This window comes from Bos grunniens, chromosome 3 (assembly GCF_055505025.1).
Source record: "Bos grunniens cultivar Pamir isolate PY7600 chromosome 3, Bosgru_T2T1.0, whole genome shotgun sequence".
Lineage (NCBI taxonomy): Eukaryota > Metazoa > Chordata > Mammalia > Artiodactyla > Bovidae > Bos > Bos grunniens.
In genome coordinates, this window is record NC_141167.1 from 76,813,129 (window position 1) to 76,834,623 (window position 21,495).

Genomic DNA, 21,495 nt, shown 5'->3' on the forward strand with positions numbered 1-21,495 from the left:
TCTCTTTAGAAGTAGTAAACATTTTTTCGGGTGCACCTTTGAGGCTGTATAATTACTTGATTCCTTACCTTACATTAAAATTTAAATTAATATGTTTGTGTGAGTGTGTGTGTGTGGTTTTCTATTTCAGTCAGTGGATTTTAGTCCTTTACTATGCCTATGTATTTTGATATATTAATTGCCTGTTTGACTAGTAGGACCAGTTGGGCAAATGGCACCATCTTCAAACATTTTTATTACCTTTTGACACATTCCCATCATTCTTTGTTTCTTTCTGGTACAACAAGACAATCTGGTCTCTTCTTGCACTTTTCTTGCCTGAGCCCTGGAATCAGCCATTTGTCTAACAAGCCCTGGTTAGTATTTGTGGAAAAAAGTATGTTTAGGGCATAGTATTAATATCTTGGCATTAGATATGTTCATTGCTTTTTGGATATCATTATTCTGAGATCTGAGTGGACATAGATACAAAACGTTTCTGTATAATCACATGTTTTTCTATCTATATTGAATTGTCTATTTATATATATTAAAAACAACAATTTCATACCAACACCTCTAACTTAAACCCGGTACCATGAGAGTTCATTCTAGTTTTCTTTCTTTCCATATTTGTAGTTAGTTCCTTTTCTGACTATGAGAAACAGACTCTCATTATCCTTTACATATCAACTTATTTGATTGATTTTCTGTTTGTAAACCATCTTGCATAACTCATGTCATCTTCCTTCCTAAGTGGAGGTACTCCTCACCTCACCCCACTGGACCGCAACCACGGGGAAGAGGGGCATCCTCTTTTCTGCTCTAGGATCTTGTTCCATGCTGGCCTCGGCTCCCCCATGCTGCCTACATGGACTATGCACTTTCTCCCCCTGACTGGGTTGTTACTTCCCATTCTGGACCACTCTTTGCAGGGATGACCTTATCATCTTGCCAAGACCTTCACATCCTGCTCTGGGCCGCCTTGCCTTTGCCTCTCTTCCTCCACCAGCATGGACACCATCCTTGCTCTGCATTACCAAATAAGCTTTAGGACTGAATTGTTCGGGAAGTGAAAGGGGAAAGGAAGAACTGACAGCTGCTTTCAAGTGCTCACTTTGTTTCTGCATGGGAAGCAAAAGACTGTTGAGTCCAGTGCGATAGTAAGGAGATGAGAGTGGCATAAACCAAGGTGCTAGTAGGGAGATTTTGATCAGAAAAGTTAAGTAATTTGTCCACAGTGATAGTTAGTTAAATAATAGAACCAGAACTATAACCTGGCACTGTACTCCCTGGTCTCTTATAAATACTTTTTCCCCCCAATAGATGAGTTTGAAGTCTATTAGGGTATAAGACTATGAATGTAGATAATAATTATAGCCTACGAAGATCAAAACAAAAAAGGAATTTTAAGAATCTAGCGATTTTTAAAAAAATCCCTTCCAAAATATATGTATTTAGAATCACAATAAATCAGAAATTGCAACTTGGAAGCACATTTGGAGCATGTAGAGCTGTGATTTCAGAAAGCTGAAGTTTCTTTCCTTCTTTCAGGGAATTATTATATAGAATTTTATTTTAACCAGGTCAGTATGTTAAACTAAAACTAATGGATGATGATGATGATAATAAGAGCTAATATTCTTTAAGCACTTACCATCTGCTGGGCAGGATTCTAAGTACTCTAAATGCCTTATTTAAGTCTCACACAATACATTGAGGTAGATAGTATAACTTTCCTCATTTTACAAATGTGAAAACTGAGGTACAGAGAAAAGTTATTGGCTCAATATTGCATGTGTAGAGGTTGTTGAAGCAGGACTCCAGAAATTGTGCCAGTAACTTGAAAACTATATTCTAAGGTAACATCTGAAAAGATCCTTATCAACATGCTTCAGATGACTATTATGGATCATTTAGAGTTTTTACTCAATGTAAAGTCTTGTTGCCATGCCTGCCACAGGACATTATTGGTGATTTGAAATATTCTGTGATAGTGAGTTGGCAGTTTTAATGGTATGAATTTTAGAGTAAATTGACCTGGCTTGCTTATCTCTCAGTAAAAAAAAAAAAAAAAAAAAAAAAGGAAGAGAATGTGAAATGAGTTAAGGAGGCACAGTGTATGTCAGTGGTTCTCAGTAGCAGCATGGCTGGGCAGCAGGGTAAGAGTTTTGGATCCCCAGGTGCAGTTTCAAAATAAACTGCAAACTTGCAGATTCTGTCCTTCCTGGAGGCAGGTTCTGTTGCTACTAAAACCCTTTGATGGAGAAGCTTTTAATCTAAAATGAGTAAGAGAAAGGACAAAAAAATGGGTTCAGAACAAATCTCTAATGCATTAAAAGACCTATCACAGCCCCTGGCACCAGGAAAATGCTGGACACATTCTTCATATCCCATTAATGAGGATGCAACAGGGGCATGCATGTATGCCACATATGGTCATCACTGTCACATGTAGAAATGCACATGTAAGGTTACCCTGGCATAAATTTCCCAAAGATGATCCCACACCAGCAGACAAGATTTTCATCCAATGTCAATTTTTTAGTTATGATGTTTAGATTAATTTACTTACATACGTTTAAGATCACATACATATATGAATGTGTGATTCTTCAATATATACATTAAATGACTTACTAATGTAGACATATCACCTTTTGCACTTCCACATGCATCTTCAACACTCTTTTAAGTCATCTAATATTCTTTTTTCATTGGAAGAAGTGATATAGTTATACAGTTCAACAACCAGAAAGAGGGAGCTCAGAGTCTCTGTGTCTGTGTCTCATTTTTAGTCCCTGTACTTGTCCCTCAAATGTTATCTCCAACCACCAGTGCTCATTTATAGAATATTAAAATGTCAACATTTCAGTGTTCCCAGAAATATATTTCTTGATCTCTAACATAAGCAATTAGCATGTTGCTTAAAACCCACCAAAATGATTTATTTGAATGTGTGTGTGTGTGTGTGCGCTCAGTCATGTCCGTCTCTTTGCGTCCCCATGGACTATTAGCCTACCCTGCAACTCTGTCCATGGAATTTTCCAGGCAAGAATACTGGGGTGGATTGCCATTTCCTGCTCCAGGGAATCTTCCTGATCCAGGGATCAAATCTGCGTCTCCTGCTTTGGCAGGCAGATTCTTTACCACTGAGGCACCTGGAAAGCCCATAATAAATTCACATGGTTCAATATTCATAAATTTTAAAACACACATTTAATGAAGTCTCCTTCCCATCTTATATGCTATCTCCCCAATTCCCACTCCCACTTACGTGCATGCTGCCGTTAGTTACTTTTGTAGCCTTCCAAGTTACTGTATGGATGTGCAACAAATACAAATATACATTCTGATTTTACTTTTAATGAATGTAATAATATGCTATAAATATTTCTGTACTTTTCTTTATTAATGTAACACATCTTAGATAATTTCAGCTATTAGTCTTTTATAGCTATATGATCTTCTGATATATGTGTGTACCAGAATTTATTTAATCTGACTCCTACTGGTGAAAATTTATTTTTAACCTTTTGCTACTATAAGCAGTGCTTCAGTGAATACCTTGTGCATGCATTATTTTGTGTGTGCCAGTAGATCTGTGGAATAAATACCTAAAAATGAAATTGCCGAACCAGAGGCTATTCAGTTTTGATAGTTCATTATTAATTGTTCAGTCTTGGACAAGTTAGCTAATTTCTTGTCAACTTTGTTTCTTATCTTTGATAGGGATTCAGACAGAAAAGAGATTAATGTCTGAAAAAAACTCAAGAATTCACTTGATTACAAGTCTAATGTACACACTACGTCAGCAAAGATAACATTTCAGTCACTAGACTTTTTGATCTATCACCTAAATATTTTTGAGCACATCTCCCCACATGTGTATATTTTAAATTTACAAATTATCTCTACTTACACTACTATATTTATATATTTTATCTTTATTATAAACTATGCATGTAAGTTAAAAACATTACATGAGTTAAATAGAAGGTGGTCAAAAGGTACAAACTTCCAGTTATCAAATAAGTGATGGGAATGTAATGTATAGGGTGGTAACTATAATTAATAATACTCTATTGTATATTTGAATTGCTAAGAGAGCAAATCTTAAAAGTTCAATAGATCTCATCACAAGAAAGAAATACGGTAAATATGTGTGGTAATGGATGTTAGCTAGACATCCATGTTATGGTAATCATTTCTCAATATGTACATATATCAAATAATTTTGTTGGACACTTGAAACTAATATAATGTTTTTTGTCAACTGGCTCCCCTGTTCATGGGATTTCTCATGCAAGAATACTGGAATGGTTCCCCATTTCCTTCTTCAGGGGATCTTCCCAACTCAGGGATCAAACCTGCATCTCTTGTGTCTCCTGCAGGCAGATTCTTTACCACTGAGCCACCTGGAAGCCCCCAATAAAAAAGAGTTAAATATAAATGGAAGTTCCTTCATGTAGCCTATGAGCTGTCTAATAATGTATGTCCTGAAATTCATAGACCCCTTATGGAATTTTGTAATATAGTAGAGTAGGATAACAAATTAGGGGACGTGGTAACTCTGGGAGAAAGTTATAAAAAAGTAACAAACTGCAATAAGCATTCCTTTTTCTTGTTAGTAAAATGGGAAAATAATATTTATATTAATGGATATGTAGTGAGAATTGAATAATATGAGAGATATTGTTTGGTTAAGTAGTGAATAAAATATTTAATGGCAGAAAACTGATCTGTGAAGGTCTATAAAAGAAATGTTTAGATTTGGCTTTGAAATAATTTTTAACTTTATTGAAACCTAATGATAGTATGGCATATCATTTTTCTAGGCTTCAATTATGTTCTTCCGAAACAAATATAGGAAATTATACCTAAAGAATTAAAAGACTTGATTAAAATTTTTTTTTCAGGAGCCATATCATTTCTTTTTTAAAGGTTTATATTAATAGGGCTCAGGGAAACAGTAGGAAAAATTAATCCTCTTCTGTCTTGTATGTTTTTACTGTGCTTCTGTTGTGCAGAGGAGATCACTATACTTCCTAAAATGGGGCTGTTTAAATAATTGGCTTTCTGTTGCCTCCAGTGTCATGATTCTTCCTTATTTGAAGGATGTTAATGGTGTTGGAGGTACTGACTTGAAAGGTGATGTGTCAACTCCGTTTGTGGGTGTTTTATGACTTAATTTGTCATTTTAAGAAAAAGCATTGTGTTTTACTGAACAAGTTACATTTGGATAATAAAATTGGCAGTGAATTTCAGGAAGAGAGGTTTCTACTTTTAAAGAAAAGTGTGTATTATAAAGTATATAAAAAAGGTACGCACGTGTGGTAATCACATGTATGCTTGAGCAGCATTGTATAATCAAGCATCTAATTTTTCAGACACATCTTACCTCTCTCACAAATCAGAAAATAATGTAATTTTATTGTTAAGAGCCCTCTTCTCCCTCCCCTGCAATTTAATTAATACTTGTTAAGAAGAGGTAGCTGTCAGATTAGAACTGAATTTTAGAATTTTCTATTGTCTTCTGATGGAGTAGCAATCTAAGTCTTTTTATTTAGGTATATTATTTTCAAGGACTTTCAAAATGATAATTCCTCAGCTATTCTGATTATGAAGAGAAATTTTTAGCATTTGAATAAATAGATTGAATGGTTATTTTTTTCCGTAAAAGGCAATAATAGAGAAACTATTTAAAAAGAAAAAAGTGAAGATATTCTTAAGTAAGAATAGCTGTTATCCTCAAGTTGTATTATTTTGCTCAGAAATTTTGGTGATACACACCTTTAGGATAAGGTACAGGCAGCTTGTAAGTTTCTGTGGTGTTTCACAGTGTAATAAAACAGTCCTTGGAAAGGAGTGGTGAAACAAGACTAGATTTGTTACTAATATTTCACCTTTCTGAAATCATTAATTTGTTCTACAAATACTTATCACATTTCTAAGTAGTAAGTACTAAGGATAGAATGGTCAAACATGTAACATGGCTCATGTTACAACTTATATTGTAACAGGAAATTGCATAAACATACATAAAATGGTTGTCCTAATGAATGTTAAGCAGAGGAACAGCGGACTGAGAGGGAGAGAATAGTGAAAAAATACCTACACTGTACATAAATGCTGTTCTGATAAGAACTATCTGAGGAACTGGTACTTAATCTGAAATTGAAGGAGGTACTACATAGAAGATTTAAGGTAGAATAATTTTTAGAAACCATACTTTATTTGTCTTCTTTGATAATCTCTTGATAAAAAAGTTTTAGAATGTTTTTTCCATAAAGGTCTTCTATACTTTTTCATAAGTTTATTCCAGAGTATTTTATATTTTGTTTGTATTTGTCATAAATTATTACTACATATTTAAAATGTTTTCTTTTCTAACTTTTGTTGTGCTGGAGTATAGAAATATAATTTACTTTTTCATATTTATCTTTTATCAGCAATCTTCTAAATCATTTAAAAAATAATTTTTTATAACTTCTTTATATAATATTTGAAATTTTTTATGTAGAAAATCTTATGGGTGTATATGAATAGTTTTGTCCTATTTATTCAATCTTTATACCTTGTATTTATTTTTTCATTCTTATTGATCTGGCTAAAAGATGCCTTATAAAGTTATTAGTGATGGGACATCCTTGTATTATCCCTGATGCTGTTTCTGTTGTTCAGTTGCTAAGTCATGTCCGACTTTGCGACTCCCATGGACTGCAGCACACCAGACCCTTTTGTCCTTCACTATCTCCTGGAGCTGCACATATTCATGTCCACTGAGTCAGTGATGCTATCTAACCATTTCATCCTCTTCTGCTCCTTTCTCCTTTTGGCTTCAATCTTCCCCGGCATCAGGGTCTTTTCCAGTGAGTTGGCTTTTCACATCAGGTGGCCAAAATTCTGAAGCTTCAGTTTCATCATCAGTCCTTCTAATGAATATTCAGGGTTGATTTCCTTTAGAATTAACTGGTTTACTGATGCTAAAGTAAATTTTGGGGGGATTTTTTTCATTAGTAATGATGCTTGCTAAACTTTTAAAATTACATATTTTTAATCAGGCTAAGGCAGTTTTTATTTACTCCTATGTGATGACAGGTTGATTCATAAGTGGGTGTTGAAATTTATTGAATGGTTTCCTGTACCAGCTAATGTAGTATGATTTTCTCCATTATTCACTTAATTTGATGATTTATACTAAGACATTTTCTCATTTTAACCATCCTTGGATCACTGAGATAAATTCAACTTGGCCCTTGTTTGATTTGGCTAGTTCAACTTAAAATTTAGGACTTTTGTGTTTACATTTCTGAATAAGAATGATTGGTCATCATGTTGTATATTTCAAACTTATACATTTTCTGGGGTCAATTATACCCCGGTTATTTCTTCCATCCCCTAATAAAGCTGGGGGACAGGGGAAAGAATGATTTGTAATTACCATTGTTTGTATTAGAAATGTCAGTTTTTGTATCAAGGTCATGCTATCCTCCTTAATTTCAACATGCTAGAGTAATTTGTGTGACATTGTGACTATTTATTAGGAAAAGAACTCTTCCAATAATGCATTAGGAGCAGACCCTTGTAAGTGTTCAGATGTTAAGAGCTCCATCATAGTATTGGATAGAGACAATCACAGGGTGAGGAAGAGGGATGCTTACTTGCTATACTAGTAAATCAAGCATAAGTGATGAAGGGTGAGTGATTTAATAGTAAGGTGGTTTTTTCTTAGAGAGGTAAGTGAAATTTTCCCTAAATTGCTGTTTAGAAGTAATAGATCAAAGTAGTTGAAAAAAGTTTGACTTTTCTTCTATCATCCTGGCCGTTATTCCTGAAGAAATAGACAGTGAGGAAACTTCTTTTTCAATCTGTAATTTTTATAAATGATACTTTGATAAAACTTGGTAACCTTGGCAATTAACTCACCTAGAATTATCGTGCCAACGTGTATTAATTCCTTATTAAGTATGTAGTTCAGCAACCAAGGAGATTTACTTCTAACACATTGTAATGCAGTGTGTAGTTCAAACATTTTTATCAAAAGTGTTTATTTTCTTTGGTACAGGGAAGTTGGAATGTATACCCCAGTAGTCTTAGAGACACATCTATGACCAATGCAAGCTTAACGTTTCTTTAAGATCTCCTGTTTTAAAGTTTCATATAAATATCACTACTCCATAATATATTTATATTTATGTTAATTTAAATATTTTTCTCTGATCGCCATAAAATATCTATATCAAGATTATGCCATGTTTTTTTATGACATTGATGATCCTCTAGGTTATCACTGAGTATTGATGTGGATATAGAAATCCCAATTTAAGAAACACCCATCAAGGCATTCTGTAACTTGTCTCATCATGAAACTGTATCTGAATTGGGAGGAATTTCCAATTGAAGGGAAAGATTTACCTCTGTGACATCAGTATGCCAAAAATTGAGTGAGAAAAAAAAAATATTTCACATAGGGGCACTGTGCCTAGTAGGTACTCTTGACACACAGCAGATTTCAACGAATAGTTCTTGAATGAACTAATATATTTTCTAAAAATTAATCTCTGGTAAATAAGAAAAACTAAAGGCTTAAGAGAATGTTTGGAAGTATAGGGGGTCTTCTTAAGTTGCTGGACAGGTTTTTTTTAGTTATGAGGAAGTATACTTTTAAGGTCAGTTAGGCTAAGGTCCACCTGCATTTTTTATCTTAGGATTTATCATTCCATAATCAGCAAGACACTAATATCTCTTGTATTAGAGAGAAATAATGTGTTGATGTGATGTGATAACCTAGTTCCTCAAAATAGAGGTAATTTCTGGTCTTTTTGGTCTTGCTCATCTGATTTGGAGGAGGGCCTAATGGCATGGCCTTACATGGACTATATAGCCTGACTACATTTTCCGTTTCAGTCACCAGCACTCCCAGACATCTTGGGGGCATTTGGGGAGCTTTCTGACCTATTACCATCTCTTTGTTTCCCCAAAGTTGTTCTTTTTACATGCATGCCCTCAGTAAGGATTCCCTAACTTAGTAGAGGAGAAGGCAATGGCAACCCACTCCAGTACTCTTGCCTGGAAAATCCCATGGATGGAGGAGCCTGGTAGGCTGCAGTCCATGGGGTCGCTAGGAGTTAGACACGACTGAGCAACTTCACTTTCACTTTTCACTTTCATGCAGTGGAGAAGGAAATGGTGACCCATTCCAGTGTTCTTGCCTGGAGAATCCCAGGGATGGGGGAGCCTGGTGGGCTGCCGTCTATGGGGTCGCACAGAGTCAGACACGACTGAAGCGACTTAGCAGCAGCAGCAACGTGGTATAAGTAAACTGGCAGATTCAGTCAGGACATTTCTGAACCCTACAATAGTCCTTTCATAATCACTTCAGAGTGCCACTTTAACCCTAACATGTATTCAGTGCTTAAGTCCCAGGCACTTTGCTAACACATTATTCAAAACAGTCCTATGAAGTGAGTACTTTCTTTCTCCTCATTTTACAGATGAGGAAATGGTTCAAAGGTAGGAGGAAAAAGTCCATTTGCATGGTTCAGTTCAGTGCAGTTCAGTCTGTTGTGTCTGACTCTTTGCAACCCCATGGACTGCAGCACGCCAGGCTTCCCTGTCCATCACCAACTCCCAGAGCTTATTCAAACTCATGTCCATTGAGTTGGTGATGCCATCCAACCATCTCATCCTCTGTCATCCCCTTCCCCTCCTGCCTTCAATCTTTCCCAGCATATGGGTCTTTTCCAATGAGTCTGCTCTTCACATCAGATGGCCAAAGTATTGCAGTTTCAGCTTCAGCATCAGTCCTTCCAATGAATATTCAGGACTGATTTCCTTTAGGATTGACTGGTTGGATCTCCTTGCAATCCAAGGGACTCTCAAGAGTCTTCTCCAACACCACAGTTCAAAAGCATAAATTCTTCAGGACTCAGTTTTCTTTAGAGTCCAACTCTTACATCCATACATGACCACTGGAAAAACCATAGCTTTGACTAGATGGACCTTTATTGGCAAAATGTTGGACCATGGTATAGCCAAGCAAATACAGTGAAATAATTCTTGTCTCCATTGGTAAATATAAAAGTTCTTGCCTCTGTATTGGAAAAACTTTGAAAGAAATAGCATTAAAAGATCAACCTTAAATCTTAAGAGCAAAAGTCCTACTTAATCATCTTTAAGCACACTTTATTCTTTCAGAAGAAAAGCCTAATTATTTTTGAACGTTTAGTATTAGATCAAATATATACACTCTGGATACATGGAGGGTTACCAAGTGGCTGAGGTGGTAAAGAATCCCCCAGCCAATGCAAGAGACACAGGCAGGAGATGCAGATTTATTCCTGAGTAAGGAAAATCTCCTGGAGGAGGAAATGGGAACCCATGCCAGTATTCTTGCCTGGGAAATCCCATGGACAGAGGAGCCTGGTGGGCTATAGTCCATGGCATCTTGAAGAGTCAGACATGACTGAAACGACTGAGCACATACTCACTGATGCATTGTAAATACCTCTTATATAGCTTATGAGCATATCAGTTCAGTTCAGTTTAGTTGCTCAGTGGTGTCCGACTCTTTGCAACCCTATGGACTGCAGCACACCAGGCCTCCCTGTCCATCACCAACTCCCGGAGTCTACCCAAAGCCATGTCCATTGAGTCCGTGATGCCATCCAACTATCTTATCCTCTGTTGTCCCCTTCTCCTCCTGCCCCCAATTTTTCCCAGCATCAGGGTCTTTTCAAATGAGTTAGCTCTTCACATCAGGTGGCCAAAGTACTGGAGTTTCAGCTTCAACATCAGACCTACCAATGAACACCCAGGACTGATCTTTAAGATGGACTGGTTGGATCTCCTTGCAGTCCAAGGGACTCTCAAGAGTCTTCTCCAACACCACAGTTCAAAGGCATCAATTCTTCAGCACTCAGCTTTCTTTATAGTCCAACTCTCACATCCATACATGACCACTGGAAAAATCATAGGCTTCACTAGACGGACCTCTGTTGACAAAGTAATGTCTCTGCTTTTTAATATGCTGTCTAGGTTGGTCATAACTTTCCTTCCAAGGAGTAAGCAACTTTTAATTTCATGGCTGCAGAGGTGATCCCATTTTATAAAATTTGTGTTTAAGCTTTATTATAAAATTTTTTGGCAATTTATTTGTGCGAAATATGCTCTTTTCAGCAATATTTTAAAATATTTTTTCATATTTTATTTGCAATCCTATTTTATTCACTACCCTAACTTTGATTATATCCTATTTCATTCATTAGCCTAACTGATCATACAGTTCTTATCTATATTATTTTATTTATAAATAGATATTTCTGATATAATTTTCAGGGCCACAGTTTATCACAAAGAAAAAAAATTATCTTTATTTTAGCATTCTAAAATGTTCTATCACGTATCTTTTTTATTAAGTTAATAAAATACTAATTTTCTGTGAAAAATTTTAATCATTTGTTAAAGGTAATAAACTATATTTGCATGGATTTATATAACTTTTCTATAAAATTAGATCTATTTCTGATGGTTGTAGGAAAGTATATTCTTACAAATTTAAATGTAATAGAACAATAAAATATACAAAAGGCCTATTTTAACAAAAATTATGAAAATTCTATGAGGTTTTTTCATTTCACTTTCTAAAGTCAGCTTTGAGGGAATAAGGAGGAAAAGTCCAAGGTGGTTAATTGGGTTTGAGGGACTCTGCACCTGTGATTGCCTTAGCTGATGCATGCCTTCGCAGACATGTACTTCATACACTGAGTAACTATTAAAAAGAGTGGAATGGTTTATACCTGTTTAATGGTTCCCAGGGCTATCCCTTAGAATGTAGCTTTTTTTGCTAGCAATAATGAATGATACGGGTGGATTCGTCCAAATCATTTTACCCACGTTCCCTTGACTCGTGACAAACATACACAGTGTGATATAACCACGGTTCAGAGCTATAAGTGACGTGAATGGAACAAGTACATCTGTTCTTGGCTCCTTAGCCATCAGGTCTTTCTCTAGATATCTTTGAACTTAATCAAAGAAACAAAACAAGAAGCAACACCCTTCACCTGAAATCTAGGATACCTCCAAGTTGATGGGATATGACATGAACCTCATGTATCTTTTATTCTTTGGTTTGACACCCACCTCTTAGACTGTACTTAACTGGTTGAGAAATAATGAAGTATCAGATCAAATCAGATCAGTCATTCAGTCGTGTCTGACTCTTTGTGACCCCATGAATCACAGCACGCCAGGCCTCCCTGTCCATCACCAGCTCCCAGAGTTCACTGAGACCTACATCCATTGAGTCAGTGATGCCATCCAGCCATCTCATCCTCTGTCATCCCCTTCTTCTCTTGCCCCCAATCCCTCCCAGCATCAGAGTCTTTTCCAATGAGTCAACTCTTCGCATGAGGTGGCCAGAGTACTGGAGTTTCAGCTTTAGCATCATTCCTTCCAATGAAGTATAGTAATTATGTAATATGTTGATACTGTGTGCATGCTAAGTTGCTTCAGTCGTATATGACTGTTTGCAACCCCTCTTTGCAATGGATTGTATTCCGGCAGGCTCCATCCATGGGATTCTCCAGGCATGAATACTGGAGTGGGTTGCCATTTCCTCCTCCAGGGGATCTTTCAGACTCAGGGATTGTGTCTTAAACATCTCCTACATTGGCAGGCAGATTCTTTACCACTAGTGCCACCTGGGAAGCCCTTGTTGAAGGCTTGATATTAATGGTGGATTATTTTTAGCACAATCTTTTTTTTTTTCCCATTGTTATTTCATTATTTTTTCCTCTGTGACCCCCGTCCCTTCTCAGGGATTTTTTTTTTTTTTTTTTTTACACTTTGTAAGAATTGGAGTAAATTTTTAGTGAAATATGTCACAGGGTTGACCCCCAAAAGTTGTTTGATGTATACCTTACTCTGCATGACTATTACTGTTGTCTTTAGGCCTTCATTTCCTCTTACCCTACCTGACCTGTTCTTCCAGTGAATGTTATCCAGTTTAAAAGACCAGATGATCTTTTCTTCCAGTGCCCACACTTAATAAATCACTTGTCAACCCACTACTGATTTTGTCTCAGGGTCTTCTCCTCTCAGATCCCCTCATATCTGGAACCTGATTGTTATGGTCCCTTCCTGGTCCTCTTCCCTAAAATTCTTCAGTGATTCCACTTGTTTTTTTCTTTAATTAAAAATCCAGATTCCCCCTCCCCCTGGGAAATTCTTTTAGTATCTGGCAGTTGCATGTCTCTTTTTCCTCTTTTCAGTTCAGTTCAGATGCTCACTGGTGTCTGACACTCTTTGTGACCCCATGGATTGCAGTACTCCAGGCTTCCCTGTCCATCGTTAACTCCCTCCTAAGCTTGATCAAACTCATATCCATCAAGTCGGTGATGCCATCCAACCATCTCATCTTTTGTCGTCCCCTTCTCCTCCTGGCTTTAGTCTTTCTCAGCAAATGAGTCAGTTCTTTGAATCAGGTGGCCAAAGTATTGGAGTTTCAGCTTCAGCATCAGTTCTTCCAATGAATATTCAGGACTGATTTCCTTTAGGATTGACTGGTTGGATCTCCCTGCAGTCCAAGGGACTCTCAAGAGTCTTCTCCAACACCACAGTTCAAAAGCATCGATTCTTTGGCGCTCAGCTTTCCTTATGGTCCAACTCTCACATCCATACATGACCACTGGAAAAACTATAGCTTTGACTATATGGACCTGTGTAAGCAAAGTAGTATCTCTTTTTTCTTCTTTTGCTCTTTTCCCACTCACACTCCAGGTACCAACCTTGACAAACCACTTGCAGTTTTTAGAAACTTCAAAGTAAACTTGCTTCTAGGACTGTACACCCTATTTGCTTTACATGAAATGTATATCACATTTTATCTAGTTGTTTTTATTTTTCCCCTTAGGCATGAGTTCTTGGGACAGACTCAGTTTTTCACCCTTCATCTTAGTTCTTAACATAGAAAGTAAGGATGGATGCTGAGTGAGTGCTGCTGGATGAGTGAAAGGGAGTGAGCCAAATCCTCATAATTTTTCTTGCTGTTTCCACAGTCCCTGTGCAGATTAATTGGTTTCTTTCTTCCTGTCCTCCTTCCTTTCCTACTGGCCAGAATCTTTCAGTGGCTTACTTTTTCCTATAGAATTCATTTTATGCTCATTATCATTTATACCCTCTAGTCGTCAGTCTTCAGTTGGCCTGTCCAACTATATTTCCCATATTTCATCTTATGCATGTGTTAGCCACTCAGTCATGTCCAGCTCTTTTCAACACCATGGACTGTATAGCCCACCAGGCATCTCTGTCCATGGAATTCTCCAGGCAAGAATACTGGAGTGGGTAGCCGTTCCGTTCTCCATGGGAGCTTCCCGATCCAGGGATCAAACCTGGGTCTCCCACATTGCAGGCAGCTTCTTTACCATCTGAGCCTCCAGGGAAGCCCATGTTTCTTCTTAACTACCTCCAAACCTATTTCTTATCCATTCTTTTATCATGCTTTATACCATAACATCTTTGTGGTTTTATTCATGCCACACCCTCATCCATTCATTGCCTAGCAGTTTAACACTTGGAATGTCCCCTACCCCTGTTAGAATCAATCCTCCATTCTGTATCTTTCTATATTCTAATTTAATTTTTTTCCTCCATTATTATATATATCACATTCTGCTTTGAATGATTGCCTTTGGTTTTTGTTTTATTTTTGCATATCTATTTTCTGTTAGAATGGCTTCTCTGGTGGCTCACTGGTAGAGAATCCAGCTGCCAATGCAGAAGATGTGGGTTCGATCCCTGGGTTGGGAAGATCCCCTTGAGAAGGAAATGGCAACCCACTCCAGTATTGCCTGAGAAATCCTGTGGACAGAGGAGCCTGGGGGACTATAATCCATGGGGTCACAAAAGAGTTGGATAAACAACAACAACAACATTCTATTAGATAACAACTCTTTGAGGTAAGAGCTGAATTAGTTTAAAGCTGAAAGCCATAGGGTTCAGTTCAGTTCATTCACTCAGTCATGTCCAACTCTTTGCAAACCCATGGACAGCAGCAAGCCAGGACTCCTTATCCAATACCAACTCTCAGAGTTTACTTAAACTCATGTCCATTGAGTCGGTGATGCCATCCAACCATCTCATCCTTTCTTATCCCCTTCTCCTCCTGCCTTCAATCTTTGTCAGTATCAGGGTCTTTTCCAATGAGTCAGTTCTTTGCATCAGGTGGCCAAAGTATTGGAGTTTCAGCTTCAGCATCAGTCCTTCCAATGAATATTCAGGGCTGATTTCCTTTAGGATTGACTGGTTGGATCTCCTTGCAGTCCAAGGGATTCTCAAGAGTCTTCTCCAACACCACAGTTCAAAAGCATCAATTCTTCGGTGCTCAGCTTTCTTTATAGTCCAACCTTCACATCCATACATGACCACTGGAAAAACCATAGCTTTGACTAGATGGACATTTGTTGGTTAAAGTAATGTCTCTGCTTTTTAATATGCTGTCTAGGTTGTTCATAGCTTGTATTCCAAGGAGCAAGCATCTTTTAATTTCATGGCTACAGTCACCATCTGTAGTGATTTTGGAGCCTCCCAAAATAAAGTCTGTTACAGTTTCCCCATCTATTTGCCATGAAGTGATGGGACCAGATGCTATCATCTTAGTTTTCCGAATGTCGAATTTTAAGCCAACTTTTTCACTCTCCTCTTTCACTTTCATCAAGAGGCTCTTTAGTTCTTCTTTGCTTTCTGCCATAAGGGTGGTGTCATCTGCATATCTGAGGTTATTGATATTTCTCCTGGCAATCTTGATTTATACAGCTTGTGCTTCATCTAGCCCAGCATTTCTCATGAGGTACTCTGCATATAAGTTAAATAAGCAGGGTGACAATATACAGTCTTGACATGCTCCTTTCCCAATTTAGAACCAGTCTGTTGTTCCATGTCCAGTTCTAACTATTGCTTCTTGACCTGCATGCAGATTTCCCAGGAGGCAGGTCAGGTGGTCTAGTATTTCCATCTCTTTAAGAATTTTTCACAGTTTGTTGTGATAGACATAGTCAAAGCCTTTGGCATACAGGCATGGTAACTTGGAGCTTTTCTGCTACACGTAGCTACAGGCAAGGTAGCTTGGGGCTATTTAGTCACTCTGGAAAGAACATGTGTTTTGACTTGGTTTGAATCTCTATGATGCCACAGAAAGTTATGTGATCTCCTTTGTATATTTCTCACAGTTTCTCCTTTGTATATGTCTCCCAAAAGCTAGACAATATTACAAAGTTTGCAGCATTATAATGCAGATTAAATGAAATAATGTATGTAAAGCCTATAGCTTAATACGGTGGCCTGTAGCAGAAATACAATAAATGCTCATTATTATTGTTGCTGTTCCTAGTACTAAAGTATTGAAGAAGGATATTGTTTTGTTTTCCTGAGCTCTTAGTATTAATGGTTTTCATTTAATCGTGTGACTCCTTTTTAGCTGAATATAACTGAAGCTAGAGATTACCACATTAGCCTGTGGTTAAATCTAAATCATTATTTTCACTATGTTACATTCTTTTATTACTTATTCTGATATTTCAACATTTTCCTGGCAAAAAGGATTGTTTACTTCTTCAGTTTTTCCACCAACAGAGGGCCAATTTTCCAGTATTTGTGAAATGAATGATTCAGACTTTAATCTTTTAAAACTCAGTCTGTATGTTGTTTTGCGATAGAAACTATGAATTGAATTTCCTACTTTTAGAGTTATTGAAACTTTGCCATGTGGTTAGAGGAGCTTCTTTGGTGTGCCAGGCACCTAACATGTTATTCTCCCACTTAGGTGAAATTATATTGAGTATTTATATTCATGACCTTGACTGTGCCATCTGTATGGACAGTTCCTTGTACCGTCCATATTTTAGCAAGAACTTGCTAAAATTGCAGTCAACTAAGGGAAGGGAGATCTAATAATATGTCCTTATAAATTGGTAGGAAAGATATAGTCCAGATTATTTCTGATTTGAATTAAGTATTTTGTGCTTATTATCAGTTAGAGTTTCCTAAAAGTTAAAATTACGGGAAGATGATTCAGTGTGAGGAAATACCTAATGTCACTTTCCTGTTTTTCAAACTAAAGTCATGATGGAGTCATCAATAAAAATGGTATATATATATATATATATAGCAGCAAAAATAAGAATTGGTAATATATATTTAGAATGAATTGTATAGAATTGGATAGATTGTCATCTACATTGGTGAGAATAAATCAAGAAATTGCACTGGAAATTAATACCTAGATCCTGGCAGAGGAATAGAATATTTCCAGAGACTAAAATACTGGAAGAGGAGAGGCAGTCAGCTCCCATTTCACCAGCTGGTGATGCTTGTGATAGATAACATCTAGTAGGCAAATTGTCAGATACTGTGAACATCAGTTAATCTGTTCATTATCTCAGGCAATTTTAAATAAAAATTTCTTTGGGATAGGTATCATTATTTTTATGTTCATTTTGTAGATGAAGAATCTAAGCTTTCAAAAAGTAGTCTACCCAAGGTCATACAGCTTGTGAAAGACCAGTATGGAGTCTGAGATCAGTTCAACCTATCATTAGTCATATAATCTCAGTGCCATGCTGATAAGGCTACAAACCTTTCTGTGGATTGGAGTGAAGTCAGAGAACAGGACAGGCCTTTTTTTTTTTTTTTTAACTTTACATAATTGTATTAGTTTTGCCAAATATCAAAATGAATCCGCCACAGGTATACATGTGTTCCCCATCCTGAACCCTCCTCCCTCCTCCTTCCCCATACCATCCCTCTGGGTCGTCCCAGTGCACTAGCCCCAAGCATCCAGTATCGTGCATTGAACCTGGCCTGGCAACTCGTTTCATACATGATATTTTACATGTTTCAGGACAGGCCTTCTTTAAGAATGCAGTAGCTCTGGGCCAGAGCAGAAGCACCAGCCAGCCTAGGCACCCTAACAAGGGCTAGCAAGATGGGGAGTTGCAGGTTGGTAAAGAGAAGACTGTTGTAAAGCCCTTATGGCAGTGACACCATTTTAAGCTCTATCAAGAGGGGAAGCAAAATGAACATATGATTTAGATACTGTTTCCTGAAACTACTTTCAGTAAAGAATTTTGCAGGTCATCCCACTCTAGTACAGAGCAATTTTAGACTGCAGAACCTAAGCGGAAGAGAAAAAGTGTAGCTACAGTTGGTATAGTTACCTCTTGATCCTAGATATAAAAAAAGACATTTTTCTAATCATTTCCATCTGGCTGTGAAAATGGGAAGATTTGCTCCAACAACCCAGGGAAATGAGGTTTTGTAACCAGCGCATGAGCTTTCTATGGATCCTGTTTGAGTTTGGCCTGTCAGTAATTTTACCTTAGCTTATTCGCCAGCATCCAAAGTCCACTATTAGACTTTCCATTAATTTCCTGTTGGGTTTCCAGGTGGCACAGTGGTGAAGAATCCATCTGCCAATGCAGGAAATGTAAGAGACACGGGTTTGATCTCTGAGTTGGGAAGATCCCCTGGAGTAGGAAATGGCAACCTGCTCCAGTATTCTTACCTGGAAAATTCCATAGACAGAGGAGCTTAGTGGGCTACAGTCCATTAGGTTGTAAAGAGTCAGACATGACTAAGCAACTGAGCATATATACCCACACAACCCCCTTTTAGACATCCTCTATGATTTAGCAAAATAATCACCCCATAGAGTCATTAGTTCAGTTCAGTTCAGTCACTCAGTCATGTCCAACTCTTTGCGACCCCATGAATCGCAGCACGCCAGGCCTCCCTGTCCATCACCAACTCCCGGAGTTCACCTAAACTCAGGTGCATCAAGTCAGTGATGCCATCCAGTCATCTCATCCTCTGCCATCCCCTTCTCTTCCTGCCCCCAATCCCTTGTAGCATCAGGGTCTTTTCCAATGAGTCAGCTCTTCGCATGAGGTGGCCAAAGTATTGAAGTTTCAGCCTCAGCATCAGTCCTTCCAATGAACACCCAGGACTGGTCTCCTTTAGGATGGACTGGTTGGATCTCCTTGCAGTCCAAGGGACTCACAAGAGTCTTCTCCAGCACCACAGTTCATAGGTACCCATAAAAGTAATAAATGGCCTCACGGAGATAGTTTACAAACAAAACAAGAAAGTTAAGGGGAAAAAAAAAAAAAAAAACCTACATATTCCCACCATACACAAACCATGAAAACCAACCCTACATATGAAATAGATCTCCCATAGGTAATAAAGAGTCAGACACGACTGAGCAATTAACACTTTACATTTTACAGATAATAAAAGATTTATATAATACCAAACATCTAGTCTGAGGGAAATAAAAGCAAATATGGCTGCGATGAAATAGAGTCAGAGTGAAATTTCATAGCAAAATGAATGAATAAAAAGTGATATTTTAAGCAAGCATTGAAAGTAAAATAATTTTTTTTTTTTTATTCTAAGACATACATTATTACCTTTTAGCATGTCTGTAATGGGGACCTTCTTAATGACAGCCTCTTTTGAATACTTGGATTCAAGGAATAGTAGTAATGTATAATGCGCCTTTTATTAATAAAACATGGGAGAAATGGTGTTATTTCTGCTTAACTGTCCCTGCCTTTGGTCTCACTCAATAAAACCTAGAGCCTTTACCGTGGACTGCATAGTAAGATCTGGTCACCCAGCTGCTTCTCTGCCTGCGTGTCCTAGGACCTTCCCTCTTTTTTAACTCTGCCACCTGCTACAGTCGTACTGGTCCCCTTGCTCTTCTTGGGCCATCCAGACATGCTTCTATCTCTAGACTGATGCCCTGTGTTTTCTCTGCCAGGAATGCTTTTCCTGCTAAGAACTGCATGATTCACTCTAAGATCAGCTTTAGATATGACACTTTCTTATTTAGATTTTCCCCAGCCATCTTATCTAAAATTGCATTGTTCTTATACTCCTTATCTACCTTTCTCCTTCATTTTTCTTTTTGGCACTTATTATCAAATGATAGATATTTCATTTGTCTTGCTTATGCTTTGTCTTTCCTGATGGAATATAAGTTCTGGTACAAGCAGGAATTTTTGTCTGTTGTCTTCATTATTGAATCTCCAGGCCCTTGAAGAATGCCTGATACATAGAAGGCACTTAATAAATATATGTATGCTGAATATTGGAATAAACAAAATATGGATAAATATATTAAAATTTATATAAATATAATGTGTTAGATTTAAGCAATACATTGGTGGGTTCCATGCTCAAATGTTGCTGGGTGATTTGAGGAGGAGGTGTGACTGTCACACACAGCTTGTCTAATGGCGTGTGGACTAGGTGTCATATGTCCTGAGATATAAACCTGCCTCTGTTACCAGCTGAATGGAATGTAGCTAGTTAATCCCCTGGGCCTCCAGGTTGGACTGAATGATCTATATGGATGTTATAACACGTCAGTTAATTGAGCATTCTGGTCAAAACAGTTGAAAAGTGAGAAGCAGGAAAGACAAGCTGAAGATGTGAAACCGTATCTTTTAACATAAATATTATCACCACAAACAGTGGTAATGAGAGAGTTATTGCAAAAGAATTTTGAGATTACTTGTAGTTCATTTTCCTTTGATTTATAAATAGTGAAACTGAGGCCCAAGGTTTGAGAGATTTATCCAAAGTCAAGTGCTATTGGTCGCAGACCTTAGAACTCTACATGATATCTCTGACTATACTGGCGACTCTCCAAAAAAAATATTCTTGTGCTTTTTAAAGATATATAATATTCATCTTAGATTCAAAGAATTCACTTAGTGGCAGGAATGCATAGATCAGCTGATCTCTCGTTGTGATCTAATTCAGCTTACGGAAGAGATTGGAAAACTGGAAGATAAAGTGGAGTGCGCTAATAATGCCCTGAAAGCAGATTGGGAAAGATGGAAACAAAACATGCAAAATGATATCAAGTCAGCATTTACAAATATGGCTGAGGAAAACATCCTGTATTATGAACAGGTAATTAGTGATATGCAGTATTGCTTTCTTTTAAAAAAGTTATCCTCTCTCTTACTTTCTGTTTGTCTTGTGTTAAAGGAGTCTGTTCAGGAACCAAGTGTCACATTCAAAATCCTCTTTGGTGGCTCAGTGCCAGTGGAGCTGCCAGTTAATAGAGCATCACTAAACCCACCCATCAACACAAATGTGTTTCCCTGTAAGAAGGTGATGAGCTTTCCTTCCTCCACAGCATGCCCAAGTGCCTAATTTGAGCTGAGCTTGCTGTGAGAGAGAATTCTGCTATCTTCATGTAAAACTCAGAATATAGGGGAAGGGAAAAGAAGTAAGTGCCATTTTGCACAAATGGCACCCCACTCCAGTACTCTTGCCTGGAGAATCCCATGGACGGAGGAGCCTGGTGGGCTACAGCCCATGGGGTCGCAAAGAGTCGGACACAACTGGGCAACTTCACTTTCACTTTCACTTTAAGATAAGACTCAGGATGACAGGAAGCGATTTAAGAAGTAGCCATAAGAAAAACCCGAATGTAAT

At 37.6% G+C, this 21,495-nt stretch overlaps 1 protein-coding gene across 11 annotated transcripts in view; it reads left to right on the plus strand.

Annotated features, from left to right (window-relative positions):
- Window positions 1–21,495, plus strand: part of SNX7 (sorting nexin 7) — a 163,999-nt gene that overhangs the window by 76,226 nt on the left and 66,278 nt on the right. For 7 of the 11 annotated variants that reach the window (XR_015160555.1, XR_015160556.1, XM_086391372.1 and 4 more), the window contains one exon: window positions 20,812–20,964. The exons of the other annotated variants lie outside the window; for them this stretch is intronic. Coding sequence is in view for 5 of the 7 variants with exons in the window: in XM_086391372.1 (XP_086247498.1) it covers window positions 20,812–20,964 (153 nt within the window). In the remaining 2 variants the exon portion in view is untranslated. The remainder of the gene's footprint in view (window positions 1–20,811; window positions 20,965–21,495) is intronic. 11 annotated transcript variants of the gene reach the window in all.